The sequence below is a fragment of the Zosterops lateralis genome, assembly GCF_965231275.1.
Source record: "Zosterops lateralis genome assembly, chromosome: 8".
NCBI classification, from domain to species: Eukaryota; Metazoa; Chordata; class Aves; order Passeriformes; family Zosteropidae; genus Zosterops; species Zosterops lateralis.
Window position 1 is genome coordinate 16,456,041 of NC_139768.1, and position 19,350 is coordinate 16,475,390.

Below are 19,350 nucleotides of genomic sequence, written 5' to 3' on the forward strand. Positions count from 1 at the left end.
ATTGCGGGGGGTCTCGGACATCAGACGCCTTCCCAAAGAGTCACCACTTCCCCACAGGCCACAGGTGCTCACCCTTCCCAAGAACCAGGCTCCAGATGTCAATACTGAGCTGGAGCACTGAGTGGGTTTTCAGCGATGGAGGAATGCAAAGCTGCTGTGGAGACTTTTGTTTCTAAATCAAGGGAAGCTTTGGGAAATCTGAACCCCCTAAATCAGTGGTTGGCTGCCTGGAAATTCCCAGAAGCACTGTGGTCCTGTTGAACTAAAGGGGGATAACTGAAAAGGATAACTTCACTGACTCCAGGCTTTTGCAGGGAGTGGATAAAAATCAGCCAGTCACTTCCACACCCAGCCATCCGCCTTCCCACCCTGGGGCAGGGCTGGCTCTTCTGCTTCTGAGTCATCTCCCAGTGTGCTGCAATTTCCAGCCTTATTCACAGAGATGGACTGAAATCCACCTCATAGTAACTTGCCATTGCATGTTTTTCTGGAAGCTCAGGTGTAAATTCCAACCAGTCAACCTTTACCTTTTTTTTTTTTCTTTAAAGGAACAAAACCCAAATAAGTGGTAAGAAACTCTAAGAAATGGTTAAAAAAAAGTGCAATTAAGGCTATAAAACCAATCATGATACTTCTAACAATTTCTGAATAGCAGCAGGGAGCAGTGACACTGTTTAGTGAAGACAAGTGTCTCTTTAGGAAATACACAACATTTACCATGAACAAGTCAAGGCCAACACGATTCCGGTGAGCAAACAAAAAGTGTGTTGAGGAGATGAGGGACACCACTGTCACTCTGCAAGGGGAAATGCAAGCTTCTGGCATTTCCAGCAAGACAGTTCCAGGGCAGAGCTGCAACGGCCTCAAGGAAAGACTGCAAGGGTCAAGGAGAGAGGTGTAAAGACAAAGAAGAACACAAAGGACAGGAAGGAGAGGGAAGTGACATTCTTCTGGGGATGTGGAAACCTGAGGTAAATGCACTCAACTACAAACAGCAAACGTCCAGGAACAGCAAGGAACTTGCACAGGAAAGGTGAGAGATAAAAAGTGCCAGCAAGCAGAATTCAGCCTTGGTCAAGCATAAAGTACTATCAATAATAGCATGTTTCCTGCTTGGCATGCACAGGTGGACGTGCACTGCTCAGCCCTCATGTATCCCTCAGGAGATAGGCTTTTATGTGTCATTTCAGCCTGCAATGATGTCTGCCTCTATATTACAGGTTACAGACAGTTTTGCAGAGTGGGTGACTCAAAAGGCTATTGAAAAGCTGTAACATTAGGCAGGGTGTGAGCAGGCAGCTGTCCATGCTGGGGATGGCCAGCTACTCTCAGAGCACCAGCCCACCTGTGGAAAGCTGCTGTGTGCCACACACAGCAGTCAAAGCCAGCAGAGCACCAAGTGCAGGCAGGGTTCATTGCTTAAGGTTACATGAACTGGAAATTGCTCTGTGGGATTGTATCACAGCTCAAAGGCTTCATGGAATACACGGAATAAAACCCTGCAGGCACTCGTAATGATGCATTGAGCGCTGTGGGTTGCATTTATGCAGATACCTTTATAAAACAGTGATCCACATATGTGTATATAGAGAGATGCAGAGCACATATATGCACAGAATGGTACTCACCACACTGAGCTTTATGTGCATTAACTGGAAGACTGGTCATACTTGTCTGGCAACTTGTATCATTGCTAGAGAAAGAGGGTGCTTTGTCTACCCCCTGCCATGGATGTTTAACTGTGGAAGAGGTAGAGGTATGTCTGGAGAGAGAGAGAAATGTCTGTGTACCTGTCTGGACAGGTTCAAGGATTAAACTTTGAAAGAGAGGCAGGACTGAGAGACCCAGACGGAGGTAATTATGTTTGTGAAGTATGGTTTCTCAAATAGTGAACATTAATAAAAGAATGACCAGTAAGTACTTCCTGGCACTGATGTGACTTGCTCATTTAAGTTTTATGCAGGTGGTATCCATTGGGGTGCTCAAGCCTCACTACAGAAGAGCCCCTAAACTTCTACTTAAAGCCATATCCAGCTTTATGGGACAGCATGAAGGCATGTGACAAATCCAGGTTAGTGTTTATGACAATGGGACGTTCCATCTTAAGGTCTTCCCAGCACAAAGATGCTTCCTCGATTAGGATCAACACACACAAACCTGGAAGTCAGCAAATTCTGGCTTGCGTCTTCCCAGAGGGCTGTGAGAGGACAGAGCTATGGTTTTGGGAACCACTGACCTGAAAGGTCTTTCTTGAAGACAGGATGGTAGGTACTAGACAAACACCAGAGGTGTGTTTGTTTGAGAGATCAAAAGCCTCATAAATAAAATGCCCCTTGGGGAGGGAGGTCTATGAAGTTGCTCTTTCTTTCACATTGGCAAAAATTCCTAAACAAATTTAGAAAATCAGGCCCAATGAGCCCAGAAGACCTTAAATCACACTAAACTAATTCCAAGCCTACAGTTAAGACAGAAATCATCCAGAAAGACTAATTCCAGTGGGCAGCACACATTTACTGACAAAACACAGTTTGTTTGGTAACTCACTCAGGTTACCAGTAAGGACATCCAGACTCTGCACTTTCATATTTACAGATGAGAAAACTCCTGGAAATCTTCCCATATATCCCACTCCTCTTGCGTTCATTGCAACTTCAAAGTTTCTTGCAGCCTTAGCAAAACCACTGGCCTAGTTACCTCTGTGATGGCATTTCTCTAAGCTGGTACAATGCATTGGGAATAACCCAGGCATGAGGGGAACAGAGGTCGAAGCTGTAGGGTCCAGAGGGATCCTGCCCCTAATACAGAATCTTCTGCAGATCTCCCCTTACTGCCAAGTAGCCTCACAAACTCTAAGACAGCCTCTGCCTACTCCTGGCACAGAAACCACAAACACATCCACACAGCAGGAGTGAGACCTGCTTCTCAGCCATGCAAATTGTCACACTGACAGACAGTCTGAAAAAATAAGACAACAAATGGTCAAACATTTGCATCCTCCATTTGTGCTTTGGTTTTCCAGGACAGGTGAAATGGACGGAGAACTCTCATCTTGAAAAAAAAAAAAAAAAAAGCCATGAACTTTAGATTTGAATATGCCTCCCCCCTCTGCTGCCACACAGATTCCAGTGGACAGAGGTCTATTGTTTTGTTTATTCATTTTATTATCCCACATCACATTTATTCCCTCAGCTTTACCCACATCATTCCAGCATAATTCTCTAATTTTTTCAAATTTGTCAGCCTACCCATTTGAGCAGTAACATGGGACATAAGCTTTGAACTCTTATAGAAGCAGGACTGACCTTGTCAAAATTATGCTCTTGCTCTACAGTTCCATACAATTCTTTAAAGAGTCAAAACATTCATTGGAGAAAGGTAGAAAAGCAGAAAATGTGTACAAAGGCAAACTAAATACAAATTACAGTAAACTGCAAATGAAATAAAAAGGCACTTCATCAGGCACAAGAAACATACATGCCAGAGACCACTGGAGTTATATTCTGGAGAAGTCACTAAAGGTTTGTGATACTCAGTGCTGAGAACCACTGTGGCTGCTACAGGAGACAGGAAACACTGGGCTGGGGTAAACTGGGCTAATCCAACGCTGCAGGGTCTTTGTTCACAAAAGCAGCATCTGTCAATACATGGATTAAGTAAACAGCTTGGCTTCAGGGACATATTCAGCCATATCTGGGCAGCAGCAGCAGATCTGAACCAAAGTGAAACCATTCTATGATTCTACAACCTGAATCAGAACTTCTCCAAGAGAGAGAAAAGGAAATGAGGAGAGGAGGAATCCCAGCACCACAGTGTCAATGAATATGCCATCAGCCACAGCACATCCCTTGGCCATGACCAGTGGAGCCTCAGCAGGCCTGGCTGGGTCAGGTCAGGAATGTCTGGGGCACAGACAATGGACTCCCAGAGAACCAGCTGCCCCTGGTCACTGCTTTCACTGCTGGACAAGAAAGTCCCTGCTTTCCCTACCATGCATCTGCTGGGTGAAGCCTGACATCTGCCAGCCGTTGCTGTTCCTGTCACTGGCAGTTCCTGTCTGAAGGAGGGTGGCTGGGGACCCAGTGAGACCCTTCATATTTCAGAAAGAGCCATTTGGCTGCCAGCAGAAGACAGTACACTAATTGTCACACAAGAACGCCTGATCTCATGAGAGAAGACTTTAATCACAGCTTCCTCACCCCGGGGGTGCAGATGGCATAGGTTTCACCACCACCCCTACCACCCCCAGCACGCCTCAGGCACTTTGGCAATCTGCTTCCAATTTTGGATGAGCAAATGTCTGACTGGAGAAGTTCTTGGGAATGCTTTTTTTCCCCCTCCACCTGCTCCTCTGACTTTCTAAAAACGGAAAGAAAAGCTCAAGGGAAGTAAGAGAGGAAGTCTGAGGTTTAAGTAATGTGCTGATGGACTCAATACCTCTGCAAAAACTGGGAATCCTGCTTGCTTAGAAATGACTTTTATTCTACTGACAGAGAATTAATTGTCATCAAATCATAAACTCCAGGCTAGGAAGAAAATATTAGGTGGCTTAATCTTCTTCTCAACAGAGTAATGCTCTTCTGTCCAGCAATAAATTTCTAGGCTTTCACTCATGAAGAGGAGCACTCCTGGAAGACACAGGTCCACCCTTGGTGCTGCACTAGCCACTGCTGTCCCCCATATGGCACCAGGGGACAGACAGGCAGAAAACAGAAGAAAACACCACCTTAGTTGTGCCACTCTGCCTGCTCAACTCCTGAATCATTGAGGCTGATATAGAAATAAAATCCACATTTAGGGCAGGTGAGGCTTAAAGCCTTTACTGAGTGAATGAGGCACCAAACCATTAGATAAAGTTTGCCAGGTAAAATGCTGTGAGGACTCTGGGATCAAACAGCAGCCTGTTTCCACCTGCCCTGTAAGTCTTGGTGATGTTTGGGAAGGACCGTCCTTCCCTGTGATGGATGTCAGCACTACCCAGCAGGGAAATGCCAGCCGTGGTGGTGGCCCTGAGCCCCCCAGGCAGGAGGGTTGTCCTGCCCTCCCCAGAGCCCTTACCCTGCAGTACTCATCGATGGGCTTCAGCCTCTTCACTGCTACGTCTCGGACATGGCTCCTCCGGAACAGGATCTTGCCTAAGGAGAGAACACATGAAAGGGGAGGGTTAGGGGCATCACCTGCCATGTGGGATAGCACAGCAGCACCAAGCAGGCAGGTCAGCAGACAGAGTTTTATCCCTGCCTCCAGCCATGGCTGTTACATGAAACCTGGATGACTGCCACCACAGTCTTGCCTGTGTGAGCAGAGGGTTCTCCCCTCTGGAAGGGGACCTGGAGACTGATGGGACAGAGGAGGGGGTTTCTGATTTCATCCTGCAGATAACACAAAAGGGTTTGGTTCCCTTGTACTGATGGCACTACCCTGGGATGGACTGACACTATGTTATGACTCGCTCCTAATTCAGGGTCACTTTGGCATGTCCATGCTGGCTGTGCAGGAAGCATCACTGGACTCCATCTGCTCCTCACTCAGCTGCCTCCCACTGTGGATGCTCCTGCCCTTCCAGGCAGACAAACCACACACCCAGCTCACGAGCAAATACAAGACTGCTGGTGACAGAGCCCTTATAAATCTACACAGAGAAACCAAATGAAAGAAGAAAAATAAACAAACTCTCTTTTTCAAAACTAAAAAAAAAAATAATAACCCCCATGCCCTTACTGGATGACATTTCTGCAAGCAGTTAAGATTAAATAAACAACCGGGTTTTGTGTGAAACTGATTGTAACAAAGTTTATCAAAATAATCTAGGAACTGAGTTTCCCCACACACAAGGATGTTATAGAGTTGGTATTTTTTTGGCTAGAGGGGATTATATCTTCATAGCTTTTTTTGGTGGTTTTCTTTCCTTTTCCTTTTGTGCTGTATTTCTTTTAATATAATGAGACAAGAATAAATTGTATGTTCTCCTTTTAGTAGAAGAAAACAGTATCTGCCAGCATTATTTAGTCCATGAAATGTCTATGAAACAAACCACAGCATCTATACCCCACCCTGCTCCAAACTTCTTCTGCCAACAGGCAAATAAGATACTCATCCATAGATTGTGAGATAAGAAACCGGACTAAGAAATCAAATCAGATCCAAAATCTGAATGTGGCTTTGACTTCATTGGATTACACAATCTGAGGTTAATGAAATGGCAGCCTTTGACATTCCAGTAGCAAAGGCTCTAACTCCCCCCCAGACACTGTCCCTTTTGGTTGCCTTTTCCTCCATAGCTGCTAATCTGGAAGGTGTTAAAGCCTTTTGTTTCAGACAGGAGAAAGTGGTTTATCTTTATCCCCAATTCTGGCAACAAAACAGTTTGTGCTGTGAGGTGAAGCCATTTCCTGGTGCCCTCAATTTATCTCTCTGGGTTCCCTGTGGTTATCTCATTACTACACTGGTGTTGAGCCGTCCCTGTCGGATGGGATGCCTTGTGGTCACCAGAAATATTCAATGGGTGTCTCAGACGTATCATTTCAGCTTGAGCAATTTAGTCAAAAGCTGCTGGAAAAGGAAAGTGACACTTTCATCTTCCTGCACTGACCCACTCTGGACACACCAAAACATTTTTGCTTTTGTACTTCTCTGTCTGGTAAATGGTGAGAATTACCTGCCTTGATGATCACACTTTGCTTGTACTACATAACTGCAATAAACTGGTTTCTTTGGGGAGGAAAGAGGTAGCGGTAGCAATAGAGAAAGGAGTAGTTCCTTTCTCAGTAGTCCAGTAATGCTGGTGTGGGAGATCCTGGAATTTTTTTTCTGCAAATTTTATAAATATACTGCAAAGAGAAAACTACATTTTGGAAACATTCTCACTTTCTGGCTTTCCTGTTTTTAGTTCAAGCCATGAGTTGAAAGTTGAACGGGTGACCATATAAAAACATAAAGGAACCAAAGACTTAAACACATGAAAGGTCTCCTGTAAATGCAACTCAGCTTTTCTAAAAGTAATAATAAAGAATGTTATATTAAACAGAGAATGTTATATTAAACAAAAAAGACCTCAGGATATGATGAATCTTAATTCAGTCCTTAAATGAAGATGGAAAATATCAGGGCAACTGTGATGTTAGGACAAAACAAAGCCCAGAAGGTGTTTCCATTTTAATCCTGTCAGCAAAAGAAAGATTTTCCTTCAGCTACTGGAAACTGGAAAAGGCTCAATGAGGCCAGTGGGGAAGATCTTTAGCTGCCCAGTATGGCATTAAAAGCTGAGATCTGGAGAAGACTGAGTATTTTCAAGTACCAGGGAGTTGCAGTCAACAAAGAAAAAACAAGGAAAAAAACAAGGACACTCAGCAAACATATCCATTTCTGATGGGCCGCAAGGAGGGTCCCCCTCACAAATTCTGGAGGTCTTCAGGCAGAGAAGTCTCATTGACAGAGTCACTGAAGTACCTCTAAGGAGGGACAGCTTCCCAAATGCCCAGCTTCTTCCCTTGTCTGGGAAGACAGACTGCTGACAGAAGCTCAGTCACAGCCACCGCAACCAACCAGCAGGAACCACTGCAGACCCCAAGCCAGTCACTACGGCTCTCTCCAGTTCCCCCTTTTCTCCTGGACTTCCTCTGAAAGCAAGGAGGTCCCACAGGACTGGAAAAGGAAGGGAATGTGAGAGGCCCATGCTGTACACTCTTTACCTTCTCCAAGTGAGTGCAGACCCCATCAGTGGAAAGCTTTACCCGATAAGGGAGGTAGGGTCACCATAAATCCAGAGAAGGCAGAGATCTAGGCAGCAGGAGCACATCAGCCAGCAAGGAGCCCTCTGGATGGCACTGGAAGGGAGCATTTTTCCCAGCACAAAGATAAGGTGGGGAAGTTCCAGGGTGGCTGGTGAATGCAGAACAGCCCAGGCAATCTCCTTGTGAGGGTTCATGTACCACTTTTATATGGTATCATGTACCTTATACCACATCTAAAAGGAAGGGATGTATTCTCTGTGAGTACACAGAGTGCTGCTTATTCTCTCCTGAATTTTACTGCAGCTCTTTTAAGCCTCCTCAGGCAGTACAGCCCCATTTTACAGGATGAATGGCTTTTAACCATGCTGCAGCCCAGCTAAGAAGTGAACAGGAAGTCTGTCTTGATTCAGATGGACAGTCATAAGTTACATGAGATGATGCTGCCTCATGCAAATATTTCATTCACTGGTGTGCCAGGCTTGGACAGGGCCAAGGGAGGTCTGGCACATGTTAGGAAGGGCTCTGAAGACAGCAGCAATTGGAAAGAGAGACGTGGGAAAGACAGGGCTCCAGCCCTGCTGCTAAGGCAGGATAACAGTATTTATTTTTATCATTTTTTCTTTAAAGAAAATATTATTCCTAGGAAATTAATATGGATAAGAGGCAAAGTATCAGGTTTAACATAGTAGAAGACATCTTAAGTCATCCCTTCATCTCTGTGTGTGTGTATATATATATACATATATATATGTGTAGTCTTTAATTTCACGACCACACACCTCCTCTCTCACAAGAACTAAGTTTCCTTCTGTATACACAGTGGGTGCACAAAGTGGGAATAATAAAGCTGTGCAGGAGACTGTCTATCTGGCAGCTGCTGATTCTGTAAGCTTAAATGTATCCTTGGAATATCACTTTATTCCTGCATCACCTCATACTGGGAGTAATATGGACTTTTAACAAATGCCATGAGGCCAAGAACAAACCAGCTCAAATGCATCCAATCCACACTGGTGCTCCCATTAGCCCACGAGCCTGTGCTGAGTACACCAGGCTTCTGTGGGGCTTGGTGACACTGTGGAACACAGTCTTGAGGCAGGACAGCACCAGGCATCATCAGGCAAAGAAACACTACAAGTCCCTGAGGGGATGCCTAGCAGGAGAATCCTGCCTTTCCTCTTCAAGAAAGGGGGATATATAGTACACAGCCCCTACAAGCACAGCAGGTGCCAGCTGTCAGCAGCCACTATCCTTGATTGGTGATTTGTAAGCTCTAAGACAGTCTCTAAAACAAATCTCCTGATCACACCTTTCGAGCCAAGGAGAGGTGCTGCACATCTAGGCCTTGAGACCTTCCAGGGATGCCTTTGTGATCTTCCCAGCATTGTGCCAGTGGCTCAGCCTGAGCTGCCAGGTCTGCTGCTCCTTTGGAGCCAGACAGTGAGCAGCAACTGCTGCAGGGCCAACAGGCAGGCAGGGAAATTGTTTTTAGCTCCCTTCCAAATCTGGCAGAGAACAGATTCATCTCTTGGTCTTACTCTCTGATCGCTGAGTTTGAGTCTCATTTCCAGGTATGTCTGGGTGATGGATTGGCCTAAGGACACCAATTGTTTGATGCAAAGAGCCTCAGCCAGAGACTAAGAAGAGACCAAACGGACTATCAAAGGGATGATGGACAAATGCTTACTGACATTTAATCTGGAATTTCAAGCACCATCACCCCACTTCAGAATGCAGTACATGAAACAAGCCATATGATAAATATTCTACAGTAGACAGCCTGAAGACTAATGGGAGCATTAAAAACACTCTAATGTCACATCTGATTTATGTTTAAAAGAGACATGTGCTGCCTTGACTACAGAAGCTCCAGCTGTAGAGGTTGTGTCAGTTCTGTTTCCCAGGAGCAGGAAGGAGCTCCTGCTTCTGCCTGTTCATGTTGTTCTTGTTACTGGGCTGTTGATTCTTTGCCTTTTTTACCTGAAGGCCTGGGAGGTACCAGCAGTATGTTTAAACCAAGATAAACTTCTCAGAGGTACTTGGGAGATGAGGTCCGACTCTTTTTGCAATTACACTGCATCAGTCACATCAGTAAACAAAACCAAAGAATTTGGCCCTCATTCAGTTACAGGTTCTCTTTTTGAGATAACAAGCTTCTTCCAGTGTAACTAAAACTATTTTGCTGTTCAAGTATTTTTATTTTTATTCTAATTCTTACACATGGCTGTTTGAATTATTTTTATACACCAAATAAGCACAGGCCTGCAATCAAATATGACACAAATTCCCCTCAACCCATTTAAGCTGTGACATCCATCTCAGGGTCCTGCCAAAACTCTCAGGCACATGGCACACAATCTATCTCCCAAATAGAGCATTTAAATATGCACTGCCACCTTGCAGTGTAAAATACACAAACCAATGGCACAACGCTATGGAATAGAACAAAAAAAATATTTTTCTCATGGAAGTATGTGTGATTGTCAATCAGATAGCAACCTGATAGCAGCCAGAAGGGAGGTGTGTTCCTTACAAAATAATATCTTACTTTTAAATGGGGATTCCAGTTTCCATGGATTGTTTCACCCATGATTTCCTGGAGTCAGAAAGTCAGTGCCAGGGTCCTAACACTGATGGCATTTGCTCCTGACAAAGAAAGGGGAGGGAAATGATTCATAGTGTTTCCACCGGTGGGAGGGGGAAGGACTTTTTTAATAAGTAGAAACTCGTGACAGAGTCAGAACTGTTGGCTGAACTTGTCTTGCCAAAGAGCCTCAGCTGATAAAGGCCTTTGCTAATCAGCAGGAATTACTATGGAAGGTGACAAGAGGTGATGGAGACAGATGGGGCAGCCAGGAAAGCCACAAAAGCAATAACAATACTGCCTTGAGATGTGGGGGATGGCGGGGACAGTGTCCTCCTGCCCTTGGATCCTGTTTTTAATGAGCATAAGCTTCAATGTTAAAGAAAATCATTGAGGAGCAGTAAAGCATAGGAAGTAACATGGCTTGTGTAAAAGAATATCACCAGGAAGAGAAATCTTCCTCCACTAGAAGTGATAAACAGAATATGCCCTTACATGAATTAGAAAGGGAAACCAAAGACAGGCAAGTGGTGAGGCTACATTCCCTTCCAAAGAGCTCCTACCTTTGAACTTGGCTTTTTGCAATGTCTGGAGGGGTGGCTATTATCCTCCAGGGACAACAGCATCAGCTTCAGAGCAGCTTTGATAGTACACACTTTGTAAATTCAAGCATCAGGCACAGCTGAAAGGAGAAAAGCCATGAGCACTGACACTGAAATCCAGGAGTGACAGATGCAGGTCATGGGGTGCAAATCTCAAGCTATGTTTGTATAGTATTTTGCACAGGCCAAGAGCTACTTCATAGTGCTCTGTGTCCTGCTGCTATCACCTAAACAACTCATTGCTGCTGGTATCTCCTCTTCAGATGTCCCAGTTGCAAATCTCCCACCTCTCCAAAGCAAAGCAGGAATCATGGTGTAGGCAAATTATACAGAGTTTGGCCTGGAAAGGGGAAGCAGAAGTTGCACTAAATTATCCTTTCAATTTTTTCCACTGTGGGGCAGCTCCCTGCTGGTCTGTGAGCACCAGCAAACCCAGAGATCCATCACCACTTTGCTTAAAATAACTTTACCACCAGAATACAGCAAAGTAAAGCATCTACCCCACACAAGAGAATCTCAGTATAAGCACAAGTCCCCAGAACCCTTAAAACTGAACTTCTCAGTCTGTGGGTGGTTATAAAATGCTGGTAGTGTTGATTCAGTGGGTCAGGTCTTCAATTTCTGCAGTGAAATCGGTGCCTCCTCAAACTACACAGCTCAGCTTATCCAAGGGGGAAAGTGAACTCGTGTGTAATTGCTAGTTGCAAGTGCTACCTTATCCTGCAAACAGCCAAGAGCTCTTAATTGCAGAAAGCAGTCAGTGTGTCTGAGGGCAGAGGGAGGAGGCTGTTCACACCTGCAGCTGCAACTGGCACACCCTCACCTGGAGGAACCAACACCATGATAATTCCAAGTCCCACAGAGACAAGGAGCCCAAAGAGGGTCAGGTTTTCAAAACACCTGAGAAACAGTGCCTTAGGAAACAGCAGGGCTTCCTCACACAGAAGATGCAGTGTCCTGCTCTTTGCATAATCTTCACTATGCTGCGCACAGAACACCAGGAAAGCCTATGCAGATCCAAAGTATCATCCTTACCTATGCATGCTTCTCCCCTAAGATAAGAATCACATTCAGTGAACTCTTTTGTTTCATTTTGTTGAACAGTCTCCAAAAAGATCTATTTCCAAATATCTAGGACCAAGTCATTTAATACGCAAAACCACCGAGGCTTAAATAATGACCGAACTATCTAGACCCTGCACCAAACTGATCAAAGAAACATCAACATCTCATTAAACACTTGGTTTTCCTCCTCTATCAGCTGGCATCACTGTCTTGCCTTCACCAAAGTATAGTGGATCCTAACCTGTGACTTCCAAATCATTAGGGCTCCACAGTCTGCAGAGCTCTGTTCCAGAGTACCTTTCACTCCCTGGGCAATGTTGGAATGATGTGGATCACTCCCACATGATGGCCCAACAAGTTTGGGAAGCAGCAGTTCCTGTGGGTATTACACATTTTCTGGTGAAAATGGTTGTTTCATCTGAGCTACTTCAGTGCCTGACACCCAAGCAGGACAAGGAAAGAGCTTCTCAAATGCCTTTGTGCCACCTTAACCATAAAAAGTACTCTTCCAAAAGGGCAAGACCACGTCCCTGCAGCTACACTAACAAAACTCTTCCCCTAGTCTTTCCAAACCCACATCAAGTACCACCTTGCGCACTGAGGTCTGGTAAAGTCACCAGGTATCTTCCTACTGGCACTGAGTGGCATGGACCCCCAGGAAAGGACCATATGGTCCCACCTCAATCTTTTAAAGCAGGAACCTTAAGGAACAGAGCCTATTAAAACATTTACACTGTCTTAGGAGACCTGTCATTCATGCAGGAGTTGATGTGACACTAAGCCTGAGACACTACCTCAGAGGCCCTGGGCCAACAGGGAGCCTTTGGGCTACATCCACTGGGATAAAAGACTCCACAGCAGGGTCACTGCATGGGGGTGGATGTGCACCACACCCCTGCCAAACTGCACTGGAAAAGCACAGCAAGGTCCCAGCCACATCCTCTGGCATGATGGGCAATAACACTGCTTGGGAGACTCCACCCTGAGGCTGGTTGAGAACTGGAGCTGTGAATAAAATAGTATTTGCACTCATACCATATAGGTCAAAGTTATTATTACAGGGAGGTTGGTCATGCAATAACGCGGTGCCACAGCGTGTGTTCTTACAGGAACATTGCAAGTGGAAATTGAGGGGTAGGGATGCAAAGGTGGCTTCACAAGGTCACAAAATGAGCACACACTAATGAAAGCCATAAAGCCAGTCCCTAGATCCCTCTGCTGATCACATGCAGAAGGAAAATATGTCTACCTTGCTATCTAGGGCCAGAAAAATGTTCCTATTCATTTATTTTAATTGAAAACAAATTCTAAATTTCTGCCACAAAAGAGGCAAAACTCTCCAGTGGAAGACCTTGATTAAGTCAGCTGCCAGTTTACACACGTCCCATATTGTAGGAGGTGAAATTCAGCAGTCAGATGGGCAGGGACAGTGCTCCACAGAGCAGCTGTGGTATTTGGAAGGCACCAACTAACACAGAAATTAAACAAAGAAACAACATGGCAGCAAACAAACTAGGTGGCTGTGCTTGTCAGAGGCTGGAATGCACCAGCTAGGATTTCAGAGAACTGTAGTAAGAAATTAAATCCCTTGTGTTTTGCAAAACAGAGCACTGTTCTTGTTTCCTAAATGAAAGTGCTTTCCTGAAGTCTTCCAGGTGAAACTGCTGACTAGTTTTAAGTTGAGTTTTTACTAAATGACAGCAGGTAAGAAGAAGCTGCTGAACAACAACCAGACCAAAACTGGCTGGCCCCTGAGTCAAGAAGCTCATCTGCAGACCAAGACACCATTTCAAACCACAGACATCATCCTCTAGTTCCAGACATGTATCTCTTCAATGTCTTACTTTTAAGTGTTATTAAGACCATCTCTGATAGGAATTTCCTCTCTGCCTGCTCTGATCCCTGATAAAGCTACTGCTGTTTCAAAGACTCACAAACATGCACTTTAAAGCAGGGATGACTAGTTTCTGTGTTTCAGGAGAAAGAAGATAAGCACTTTTATTTCCAGCACACACTGGGGCTCTGACTGTGCAGTCATCTTTGCACCAACCTGTGCCAGCTTCGAAGTCAGACCTGCCTCCTCTGAGCCTGCAGTGCAATAACCCAGCTGGGACTTGTGCCCACAGGTATTGATTGGATCTGGCTAAGATGGAGTTGATTTTTCCCATAGCAGCAGGGCACGGTGCTGTTTTGTATCTGTAGCTAGAAAGGTGTTGATAACACTCCAGTGTTTGGCTGCTCACACAGTGTGTGGAGCAGTGCTCACACAGCCTCACAGCTGTCTAACACTGCCATCGCCACCACCAGAAGGCTGGGGTGGGCAAAATCTTGGGAGGGGACATAGACAGGACAGCTGACCCAAAGTGACCAAAGGGATATTCCAAACATCTCAGTAGTAAGAGCTGAGAGAAAGGAGGAGAAAGGAAAGGCATTCATTATTTATGACACTTGTCTTCCAGAGTAACCATTAGACATAATGAAGCCCCACTTCCAGGGACATGGCCAGACATGGCCTGCTGATGGGAAGTAGAGAATAAATCTTTCATTTTCCTTTGCTTCCACATGTGACCTTTGCTTTCACTTTATCAAACTGCCTTTATCTTGACCCACAAGTTGTTTTTTCCCATCTTATTTCCCCCCTGCCTGTCCTGCTGAGAAGGAGAGTGATACAGCAGCTTTATGGGCACCTGATGTCCAGCCAAGGTCAACTCACCACATCACACTGCCTGATGAAACAGCCTTTGGGTCAGGTCTGTGGCCAGGCCACTCAGTAGCACCTTCTGTCTAACTTTTGAGCATGAAGCCACCCCTACTGCCCCTTCCCAGCTGATGCATACAGGGTAACCCACTGCTGTGGCAGGCAGTGGACATGATGGTCCATGTGGGCACAAGTAGCCTGCACCAACATGAGCCAGTGTGTGGTCACTCAGCTTCCCAGGACAGCAAAGCTCACTCACACTGCTCTACCTTGGCTGCACGACTCCAAGTGCTCACACCAGCACTTATCACAGCTCAGCCGATGCACAGGAACAGGGAAATGATTTTATAATTACTTATCTGATAACCAGCCTCCTTCACACCCAGCTCCTCCGTGTGGGAGCACGTCAGCTGCTTCCAGATCAGGCCACTTAATGCAAACTACACTCAAGTGTGACTTGGCACCAGCAGTGCCTGCTGCTGCCAGAAGACAGAGAAGGACAATCTGAAAAATTCCTCTCAGTTCCTCCACGTGCAAGTAAATGCAGTGTTAAGGCTGCAAGAGGACAGAGCTGCTGCCCTGGACCTCAGGATGCTGAGCATCCCCAGCTGCCTTCTCCTGGGTCCAGCAAGGTGTGTGTGATTAAAGGAGAAAACAGCACTGTCAGATGTCAACAGCTTTTCCCACTGCAGAATAAAAAGCCTCTTTCAGAGATTAATGCTCTGAGCAATTAGTCACCCCATGGAAGGAAAAGTGTCTTCAGCCAAGGTGACACCAGGACCCAAGGACCATGCACGCTTTTGTTGCCCTTGCACAGTTAATATGGGCTACTCATTTCCCAGGGAGAAGAAAGAAAGGTGAACTGGAAACTAATGTTTTGCTATTTTTTTTATTTTTAATGAGAATCACTGGGCCAGCAGCATAAAAACAACCCCAACTTTATTGCTAAATTGAAGAAAAAACACTAACATGAATAGGCACAGAAATCTGAATTAGGAATGTGAGCTGGTAATTACCCTTTTGGGCCCTGATTAATTGCATTTGAAGCCACAGAGACACTGAGCCGCCAAACGGGACTGACTGCTAACAAAATCCACACCACAAACAAACCTGTCTTTCTCTCCCTGTGCCACCACACAGGAATGGCAGCTCCCCAAATGTTGTCTGCCTTTGTGTCCTGGTGTGCAGTGCTATTCAGGTCTGGATGGAGTTACAAAGTCACACTGTTGGGTACCTCAGGTAACCCCTCTGAGGTGGTCCAGCCTGCAGACTTGTGGTCACCCAGCAGAAGGTCAGGAATGGACAGATGCCATCTCCTCCACCTCTAGATGGAGGATCACTATCTGTGTGTTCAGCTGCAGCAATGCAAAAATGCAGCTCCACTAGTGCTTATTACACACTAAAAAGGGGTGGAAGATTTAATCCACTTTGTTGCAGCACTGTAGAAGTATTGCATTTGGTTGGGCCAAAGATCTCTGTAATCCAGCTCCCTGTCTACAAGAGTGGACAGTAAGAGACAGGCAAGAAATTCAAGAACAAGGTACATGTAATGGGATCATTCTCCTGATACACACTTTCTATTCCCATACACCAGAGCTCAGACATTTTGTGAATTAGAAAATAACTTTTAGCAACCAATGTTGGCTTCATCCTACACAAACTGCTCTACTGCATTTTTGAACCTACAGATTTTGTGGTCCCTACAGAGTCCTCTGGAAATGAATTTCATTATTTAATCACACAGGTTGTGATTTCATACTTCCTTTTGTTCACTTTAAACTTGCTTTTCAGATTTCACAGGCTGCACCTGGTTTTTGCATTCTGAGAAATAAAATTAACCATGTTTTCCTCACTCTCAAATTTTTAGTGATTTCACAAACTTCTACTCTATCCCAACCGTCACACTGTTCAAGATTGAAGACTTTCAGTCTATTTACTCCTGTCCTACAAAAGCCAATTCACCTCTGTAATCACCTCTGTCATCCTTCTCAGCACCTTATTTTATTATGTATGCTTTCTGAGAGGCAACACAGACCTGCACACAGTATTCACGGTGTGGGGAAATCTTGGATTTCCACAGCTGAAGCTCTGGGTTTTCTTCCCCATTCTTTGCCTAATTCCTTTTAACACCACCTTTGGCTTTCTGACTGCTGCTCACTGTTGAGCTGCAGTTTTCATGGAAACACCTTCAGAGCCACTGAAATCTCCTTCCTAGATTGCAGTGGCTCTTCTCCCCCCACCCTCTCCACTGCTTTATGCTTACCACCAGGAAACTGCCTTTTTACCATGAGATTCTCCTCCAATGTTTTTTAGTCAGCTCCAAATTTGAGTATCCTAAGTCAATTTCACAACCAGCGAAGTTAGTTAGGTCACTGGCACTTCCTAGACCAGATGATTCAAGAATCCCTGCTGGTAAATCTGTATATCTTTTCAGCTAGGAAGTTTTTAAGTCCCCATCCCCAGAGGATGCATTGTTTTAGAGGATGCATTGTTTAGAGGATGCATTGACACCTATTAGCTTTCAATCCTCTATTTTAAAAACTTTTCCGTAACATTTTCATTTCAAATGTCAGAAATCAAGGACTGTTGTTAATGTCCACAAATGCCAAACCATCCATCTTTAAATGAAGGCTCCAAACTGTAAGAAAATAACCTTTCAGCCTATGTCAGTCATACATCAAATAACAAGAAAGGCTGTTAATATAATTATCTTCTTACTGCTATTTTGGGAGGCACAGTAGGTTTTGATGGATCTGGAAGTAATAGGATCTCTTAAGCCATAATTTACGAGCACGTCTGTCTTGAACAATTTTCCACATGGGAAATCAATCACATTCTGCCTAATGGGAGGAAAAATATCCCTTTACAGTTTGAATTGGATTTGCCATGGTCAATTGGATGTGGGATTCTTCTTTATCCCTCCTCACAATCTGAGGTGTGGTGTTGCCATCCAAGATTCACTGTGCTACATTCCACAAATGAAGGTATTTCACTGGTGGGTGATACTTTTATGCAATGCCCACAATGACATAAGTCAAATATATCAGCATGGCATAGCCACAGAACGGGATTGTGGCAGGTGTCAGGAATTGTAGATAATTATAGCAGAAACTACATCCCAGTAAATTTCACTGGCAGCTGCTCTATAGTCCACACATACTTTGGTGTTAGTTCTGTGAAAAATAAACAATTGGGCCAGATTTAAGAAGCAAGCAGCACATATCCCTTCACCAGCCAACACAGATCACCTGGACTCAAGTCAGGTGAAAGGGTTCATTTGCCACTCAGGACTGCTCTCAGAGACTCAGCTCAAGCCACCATGAACTCACATTCTGATCTGAATATGTGAAACAAATTTCCAAGTCACACAATTTCCTAAAAGAGCCACGGTCCTTGGATGTGTACCTGTATCTCAGGTACAACAGGAGTGAATTTAGCTGAGGCAATGGTTGCATACTTGAAATCACAACACCAGAAACTCCATTTGGTACAGAAGTGCAAGACCTCTCAGCAGAGTCACTGCCCATCCAAAGACAACCCTGGGCAGGAGGTGCTGGGAGACGACACTGGATGCTGCAAGACACTAAGTGCTGGTGCAGTGCTGCAGTTCTGGATGACCCAGGACAACGTGTCAACGGCAGCTCAAGGACTCACAGGTCTCATGTGCCATGTAGACATTTATTCCTGCAGGTAAATACCTGCAAGACACCATAAGGAACTGAAGGTTCCCCATGTGCCAGGCTAACGACTCATCAGGAAGCTGGCTGTTCTTTGTACCTCCACTGGCAGTCAAGAATGAGCTGTCCAGAAACTGGGGCTGGCCTTCCCTAAAGCTTTTACTGAAATCATTTGCCAAACTTCAGGTTTAGATTTTAATCCCTTCATATCTCATCATCAAAAACCCACTGTGCAGAGCAGATGTCCTGGTGCCGATTCATCTCCACTTCTTGGAAAATCCCAACTTGTTTATGGTTCCAGTGGAAAAGGGGTGAGAGACTCAGAAAATGGTGGATGGAAAATAAACCAGGAAACTAACACATCAGCTGGCACTGAGATAAAGAAGGTGTTTCCAGGTAGCAGGAAAAGATCCATGTCTCTGGAATCCCTTGACTTTGCCATTAAGAAGCAGAACACAGTGTTACTCAATATTTCTTTAAAGCTGAAAGACTAAAGGAAAACAGGATGGCTTAAAGTAAAAAAGGAGTAATCGTATGACTGGAAACTATGAGTGCCCCTAGCCAAGCACCCAAAGGAACTGAGTAATGTTCATTAGTCAGTGACTTTATTGGTACTAGGGACTTTCGACTTCTGAGCAAGATTTAGACCAAGAAGATATTCTGGGGCATGCTACTCTATTTATGGTTGGATGGAATTCAGCACAATATTTTTCCATGCTGATTTAGGCACAACCAGCCCTCACTTTTTCCCTGTGCAGGGTAAGAGTGGGTCCCCTTCTTGGGATCAACACAGTGGAAATGCCACTTCCCAGCCAGCAGCATGAGGGCAGAGGAGATAGCTGAAGAGGAGTGGCTCTCTTGCAAAGAATTGGAAGATATGTTCCAAAGTATTTATTCCCAGAGCAGAAACCCACTGTCCCAGACACACTACAAACAAAAGACAGTCCTCGAGATCAATTTGTTCACAAACAAAAATGCTAGGTTCCACTGTGGC

The 19,350-nt window shown here is 44.9% G+C and overlaps 1 protein-coding gene across 4 annotated transcripts in view; it reads right to left on the reverse strand.

Moving 5' to 3' along the window:
* SH3PXD2A (SH3 and PX domains 2A) overlaps positions 1-19,350 on the reverse strand; it is a 205,687-nt gene that overhangs the window by 142,307 nt on the left and 44,030 nt on the right. For all 4 annotated transcript variants that reach the window (XM_083866967.1, XM_083866965.1, XM_083866964.1 and 1 more), the window contains one exon: positions 5,056-5,132. In XM_083866967.1, coding sequence (XP_083723093.1) covers positions 5,056-5,132 — 77 coding nt within the window. The remainder of the gene's footprint in view (positions 1-5,055; positions 5,133-19,350) is intronic.